Source organism: Apis laboriosa, unplaced genomic scaffold (genome assembly GCF_014066325.1).
Source record: "Apis laboriosa isolate Shangri-la unplaced genomic scaffold, ASM1406632v1 scaffold5_cov152, whole genome shotgun sequence".
Lineage (NCBI taxonomy): Eukaryota > Metazoa > Arthropoda > Insecta > Hymenoptera > Apidae > Apis > Apis laboriosa.
In genome coordinates, this window is record NW_025223857.1 from 2,522,299 (window position 1) to 2,530,193 (window position 7,895).

At 32.5% G+C, this 7,895-nt stretch overlaps 1 protein-coding gene across 1 annotated transcript; it reads left to right on the top strand.

Annotated features, from left to right (window-relative positions):
• The first annotated feature begins 4,772 nt into the window (after window positions 1–4,772).
• Window positions 4,773–6,617, top strand: LOC122718273 (G patch domain-containing protein 8-like). The gene is made up of 3 exons (XM_043943167.1): window positions 4,773–4,777; window positions 5,185–5,501; window positions 6,499–6,617. Exons 1-3 carry the CDS (start codon window positions 4,773–4,775, stop codon window positions 6,615–6,617), a joined length of 441 nt encoding a protein of 146 aa, XP_043799102.1.
• The last annotated feature ends 1,278 nt before the right edge of the window (window positions 6,618–7,895 follow it).

Here is a 7,895-nt window from a genome sequence, read left to right on the forward strand (position 1 = left end):
TCCTAATCAAAAGTCGAAATTTTAGCCAGAATTTGCCATACTAACAATTTCACTAAAAATTTCGCGTGCCACCTCTTCTAGAATTATATTCTCCTAATGAAAATTCGAAATTTTAGCCAGAATTTGCCATACTAACATTTTTACAAAAAATTTCGCGTGCCACCTCCTCTAGCATTATATTATCCTAATAAAAAGTCGAAATTTTAGCCAGAATTTGCCAAACTAACAATGTCAGTAAAAATATCGCGTGCCACCTCTTCTAGCATTATATTCTCCTAATAAAAAGTCGAAATTTTAGCCTGAATTAGACAAAGTAAAACTGTTACTAAAAATTTCGCGTGCCACCTCTTCTAGAAATATATTCTCCTGATAAAAAGTCGAAATTTTAGCCAGAATTTGACAAACTAACATTTTCACTCAAAATTTCGCGTGGCACCTCTTCTAAAATTATAGTCTCCTAATCAAAAGTCGAAATTTTAGCCAGAATTTGCCATACTAACAATTTCACTAAAAATTTTGCGTGCCACCTCTTCTAGAATTATATTCTCCTAATAAAAAGTCGGAATTTTAGCCAGAATTTGACAAACTAACATTTTTACTAAAAATTTCGCGTGCCACCTCCTCTGGAATTATATTCTCCTAATCAAAAGTCGAATTTTTTTTTTTTCTGAATCTTTTGCATGCAAGAATTTTTTATTTTTTTTTCGTTTTGTATTGTATTATTATTGTTTAAAAAAAGATAGCACGTGAAATTTTTTATTGAATGTACTTACCTGTTTTTTATCCATACTTACCTTTCCCATACTTACCTTTCCTATCTTGTCTATAGATATATTTTCAGGATCTAATCATTTTTTCAACATTTTACTTAAATCTAATAAATTAAATAGTCTTATACTTACCTTTATGCTTGCTTTCTACATCTTTTCGTGTTGATACTGGAATTTCTAAAACAAAATATTTTGCATTTTATAATATCATGTATTTTAATAGATAGAATGTATTTTAAATAGATAAGAATTATATAAAAATTTAAATATTATTTAATATCCGTGTATCAGAATTCAAAAATCGATATAAGATATATATATGAGATGCATGCCAGATTTACGATATATAAAAATTGAATGAAATAAATTTTATTAAGATTTTTGATCAGTCGCTTAAAGAAGGAAAAGAATAAAACAAATTTGAAGTTAACGTTATCTCTTAAATATCGTGGAAACTAGTTTTAGGCAAGAATTTATATCGATAGTAGAAAAAGGACAGAGATAGGATAAAATTATCGAAATCAGCGCTTTCTTAGTGTGCCGTAAATGAAACGTATGAACAAAAGACAGAAAATAATTGAAAAAAAGGATAGAGATAGAATAAGAATTGACCATTAGTGTCATCTCTTAAATACGAAGGATATTACTGTAATAGGTAAAGTAGGAAAGAATTTAATACTACTGCCATCTCCAAACGATTCTATAATTAACTATAAGAAGTTATTTCTAATATACAAAAGATGGCAGCAGCTTTGAATTCTTATTCTACCTTACCTTATCTTTAAAGAAGTATCTTTTGAATTCAAAAGATGGCATTAGTGATCAGTTTTATTCATTCTCCTTGTCTATACAAGTTTCTTTTGCGGCATTCTATAGATGGAGCTGATTTTACAATTTTTACTCTCCGTCCTTCCCTTACTCGTTGTTCTTTTCATCTTATATATCTACTCTATAAATGTATTTCTGAAAATCTAATCGATTAAAAATCTTGAAAAAATTTACCTAATTTTTATATATCCCAAATAGACACGCACACATACACATTTTACGTATCTATTTTATATAAAGAATCTACACATACTTTTATATTATACCCTTCACGTGTAAATTTTTTTTTCGTTATATCCTTTATTCCATCATAAATGAGAAGGATGGAAGGGTAGAAAGAGCACGGCACGACCGGATACGTCTCTCGCTCTTGAGATAAAGATAGCTTGCGTTTTCTTGTTGTACCACCCGCCTCATAAACGTCATCTTCCTATTACCGAGTTCCGCGTAAGCGTATAAGAAAGTCCTTTGATGCTCGTCTCGACGCTCAAAGGACTCCGTTCACCAGGAATCCACCGCTGATTCGAGCTGAAAAATCAGGGAGGGGGTGAAAAAGGGATTCTCGTTAATCGGATTCCGGCCGCGTCTTTCAATCGACCGTGCCGCTTTTGGCGAAATCGCGTTTCCGCGAATGCTAATGAATCTCCGATTTGTTGGCATGCTAATGAACGTAAATGAATTTCCTTCATTCCCTTTTCCAACAAAAAAAATTTCATTTCAATTTGTCATGGAGAAAAGTACAAATATTATTTAAATCTTTCACAGCGAAAAGTAATTGAATATATATATATATATATATTTAATCTATCATTTACGCAGGAAATTAAACGATAAGAGATTAAATTATAATTAAATTGTTTAATTGATATACGAGCTTGAACCGAGGTTATTAGACAATTGGTATCTGTAGCTGGTCAGTTATTTATTATTGCGCTATCTGTAATTGGCGTGCATCATATCTCGCCCTATTTTCACATCTGCAAAACTAACCGTTTCCCACTCCACTCCCTCCCCCCGATATCTTCTCCTCTCCATCCTCCATCTTGCCCTGCCTTCTTCTCCCCCGCTTTTTAAAATCTTTCAAATCAAATTTTTCCTTCTCGAACTTTATACATCCTTCTTTACCGACGAAGTAACATTAGAAAAATAATCAATCGAAAAAGACCTACCTTATCGATGTAACCACTTATATATATATATATAATAGCGAATAATAAAACACGTTGCAAAAACTCTTCCTCGAAACCTCTTCATCATTTTCACGCGAAATAAATTCACCAATTGAAATTCGTGTTCGTTCGTCCATTCTTTTCGCGAAGCGGGAAATTCGAATTAATTCGGATCGCTTCTCGGTGGGTGAGAAGGTTGTTGAAGGAGTGGAGTTGGACGGACGAGTGGGCTACTTCATTGTAATGGCACGCGTCCTCCATTCACAGGTCGATGGTTGTCATCCCCAGGGGCGTGCTCCCTTTGTCCCCTTCCCGCGTTTTGACGTTTCACACCCACCCAACGTGACAGATTGAGGATCGATGGGACAATGGATCCCGGATATATATACACCCCCATTGTTTAACTCGCGTCTCGGGGCTAACTCCATTGTGTCACCTGTGATAGCCTGTTGACCACGTTGCCACGAGCTTTCGCCCCCTTTCGTCTACTGCCCCACGAGGAGTCCCAAAGGACTCGAAAAATTCATTCGTGGCGCAAACGTTTTGAGAAAAGGGTTTTTGATAAACATTGATTAATATATAATTAATATTGAATTTTTTTTATTACTTTTTAATAATTAAAATGTATACATTTTAAACTTTGAATTATTAAATTTTGTTAAATCAAATTATCAAAATCTTACTAAATTATCTATTAATAAATTCAACGTTTAATTTCTAAATTTACACTTGTAATTTTTTAACTTTAACTTTTTAACAAGAATGAAATTATATAAATTTATTTTCGAGATTATTAAATTTATTGAACTAATAACAAATACAAAATGAACATAATTTACAAACAGAAATCCTTGATCCTTCGTTAAATGGTTGAACAAACAAGGCGGAAAGTTCGATGATCCCCATTCAGTAGAATGCAGAAACGATGGTGGAGGAAATATTGGAAGGGGTGACTCCTCGAAGCGCGTAAACGAGGGGTTGCGAGGGATTATTAAAGGGCGTGAGTCAGCCACGAGGGGTGGCAAGGAAACACACCCCCTCCTTCCCTAAAAAGACTCGTAATCCTCGATACCTGCACCTTCGAAGAACGAATTGGAACCACGTGAAACGGAATCTCCTTTTTCGACATTTCCCAATCGAGAAAGAAATATTTTTCTTCCTAAAAATCGAGAAGATTTTTTTGGAAGATGAAAGTCGTAATGAAAAAAAGCTTCACAAAATCATTCCAGTTTAATTTTGACCAGAAAATAATAAGTTAGTTAAGAATTTCGAATAAAGCTAATTATTTATTATGTGAAATGCTCGAATAATTCGATATAATCTCTTCCCGTTATATTTTCGATTATTATTATATATATATGTGTGTGTATGTGTGTGTATGTTTTGAAAAATCATCAAGGTAAATCATCAACTATTAAATTTTGCCCATCATTGATATACTCAGATCGATAAACTGGGGAAAAGGGATTGGAAAATTGTCGATTAATAATAAAAGAGATTGGAAGAATGATTTATGTATGATAATTGTAATAATAAACGTTGTTTAATTTAACGAATTATTTTTTTTTATTTAATAATTTAATTCTATTATGAAGATATATATACATTTCCAAATTTATTTTTAAATTTGAACGTATTGTTGATAGGCTTAAACGTAAAATTAGATAAAAACTAATACAGAAAGGTGACAATTGTGTATATATATATAAATACGAATTGCTCTCAACGGAAATTATTCGAGTGTTGGGTTGGAAGAAGGTAACGACATCATTGTTTGAATCTCGTGAAAAATTTCGATCTTTATTTATTAATTATAATATATATATATATCTACATTTCAAATACATTGAGTATTAAATGAAAATATTATATATATATTATTAAATTAAATATGTTTAAATATACTCAAACAATGAGATAATAAACGAAGAAAAAGTCGAAGAAAGTGGTCTGTCTTTTCTATCTCAAACAACTCAATAATAACAGTTTGAAGAAAGAAAATAAAATGAGGTGAGTAATGTTAAAGAAATAATAAAATTTTTTTATACTGTATTCTATTTTATACTCTGTCATAAAATTATTCGTTATGATCGTTCGATTAAAATTTCTCGCGTAATAAAATTCGTAATGTATCGTCCTTTAACCAAAAAAAACTCATAGACTATTTCTATTCTATTTACTATTTATTTATTAAACTATTTCTATTTACATCGAAAGCAGTTACTTGTCTCGAAGAAATTCGAGTACGATCATTCTCGAGAAATTTTCAATTTTTCGGATTATTTCTAAGTATTTTTTTTATATCTAAATATTTTTAATTCTAAATATTTTCTATATTTTTTATATTTTTTATATTTTTTAATTCTAAATTTTAATTTCTAAATATTTTTTTTTTCATTATTATAATTTGAATCAAGTTCCAGAAAATCAACTTCGAAGAAATCGTGTAGAAGTTTTGGTTCCCAGAAGCGGAGCGGCAGGTACCACTCCGACAGCACGGACAGTTCGACTTCTTACACCTCTTCCTCGGAGTCCACGTTTTCGGAGGATTGCGATTGTTCGGAATGCGATTGTTTCGAATTCGATAGCTCGCCCCGAAGGGCGAAACGAAGAACGAGCCGAAAGGGGAAACGGAACAACGGGAGACGATCCTCCAACAAGTCGTCGAAATCGTCCTGCGACAACAGATCGTCGTACAAGTCTTCCAAAAAGAAAACTTCTGGAAGAAGCAAAAGTGAGAGTTTTTTCAATTAAATTTTTTCCTAGATTATATTACGGCAATTGTAGGAATTAAAGTATTATTCTCTGATCAAAGGATCAATCGAGAAATAATTTTTCCGAATACCGCTAATTTAATCGACTCGATCGATATAAATGATATACTGTAGGAATTAAAGTAGTAAAATATTCGATAAAATGTTCCGCTTTATCGTAATATTTATTTTCCACGTATAATTTTTAATAATATCAATTATCCGGAAAATTTTCTAATCTCTGATCAAAGACTTAATCGAGAAATAATTTTTCCGAATACCGCTAATTTAATCGACTCGATCGATATAAATGATATACTGTAGGAATTAAAGTAGTAAAATATTCGATAAGATGTTCCGCTTTATCGTAATATTTATTTTCCATGTATAATTTTTAATAATATCAATTATTCGGAAAAGTTTTTGGTCTCTGATTAAAGAATTAATCGAGAAATAATAATTTTTCCGAATACCGCTAATTTAATCGACTCGATCGATATAAATGATATACTGTAGGAATTAAAGTAGTAAAATGTTCAACAAGATATTCCGCTTTCCAGATTGGGAATATTTATCATAATATTTGTTTTCTACGTATAATTTTTAATAATCGTATCAATTATCCGAAAAAGTTTCTGGTCTCTGTTTCTCTGATTAAAGAATTAATCGAGAAATAGTAATTTTTCTGGATATCGGTAATTTATTCGACTCGATCGATATAAATCATATGCTATAGGAATTAAAGTAAGTAAAATGTTCGACGAGATGTTCCGTTTTCCAGATTGGGAATATTTATCGTAATATTTGTTTCCTATGTATAATTTTTAATAATCGTATCAATTATCCAGAAAAGTTTCTGATTTCTGATTAAAGAATTAATCGAGAAATAATTTTTCTGATTAATTTAATTGACTCGATCGATATTGTCGCATACGCACGCGAGACAGTTGAGAGAAAGAAGATTGATTTCGTTTTCAGGACGATCGTCGTCCTCGTCATGCTCGTCTTCCTCGGATTCTTCGAGTTCGTACACAAGCGATGGAGAATATTGCGGTTGCGGCACGTCTGACAGGCCACGTCAAAGAAGCAAAGTTTGAACGCGTTTCAACCATTCGAACGACAAAGGATCCATACAGTCGATATATATAATCTCTATCTTTTTATCTCATGATAACCATTTTCGTTTCTTTTTTTACCAATTTACATACCTCGACCATTTCTCTTTTATATTTTTAACTCGACTATTATTTATTTTATGTGTCGTTTTCATTTGATTTTACTATTATTTCATTTTTATCTATTTTTAAGAAAATTGGGGAAGCAAAAGTGTAAAAAAAAAAAAAAATGTGATGTTTTTAACAAAAGAAACGTTTAAAACAACACGTAGAATGAATAAAAAAAGAATATGTAATGGAAACATGTAATATAATAAAAGAATAAATGAGACCACTACTCGAAAGAGAGAGAGAGAAGTTTGTTGCTCAACCCTCCATCTGGTTTGAGTCATATGCGCGCGCGCGCGCGTCTGATGATAGACTAATTGCGCGCACGTGTGCGTATATCGCTTTTTTTCCCGCGATCGGCCGTATCCTGAACTATTTCATAATATTAAGTACATATATGTATCTCTTGTTACGTTCGTTCGATACGTTTAAATCGATAAATGGATCGAACGAGTGACGAAAGTTTAAAGAATTAAAATTCGATCCTTTTTCTCGAATATCAAAAATTAGATATTCGAAACTTTTAAGGAAGAAAATTAGAAAAATTTCGAAAAAGGAAAAGAAATCTTACTAAGACGAAAATCTGCTACGTCCTGCTATTTTTAAAATTCTCAAAAAATTCTCACGAAAATTTGAAAATTTGAAAAAAGTTTTGAAAATTACTCGTTAAAAAAAAAAAGGAAGAAAAAATTTTCAAAGCGCGATCAAAGATTTGTACGATCCTCCAAACGTCAAGGCGCAAACACTTTCTTACAACTTTCATTTCAAAACATAAAAATAATACCCTTCGGATAACCACTTCCTTCGAATCCAACATTAAACTCGATCCAACATCCCCCCCTTTTTTTGGCGTTCTATTAACCCCTCGAGACGCGAGACAACCAACCGAGACGAGGAGAATCCATCGCGTGAAATTGAAACGGAACAGGATACACGGAAACGCGCGTCCTTTCGTGCCGCAGAACAGATTCTGACTGCGTTTAATCCCAAGGGAGGGGGAGGGAGCAGGCCACGATTATTTATCGGCCTCGGCGCGGAGGGTGTCTCGTTAATTGGATTTAAGGGTCGAAGACGCTTTGCGCTCCCTCCCACGAGGGATCGAGTCCACGATTTTCTCCGCTTTTCCTTCGCCTCGTAGTATCGAACTGTCGA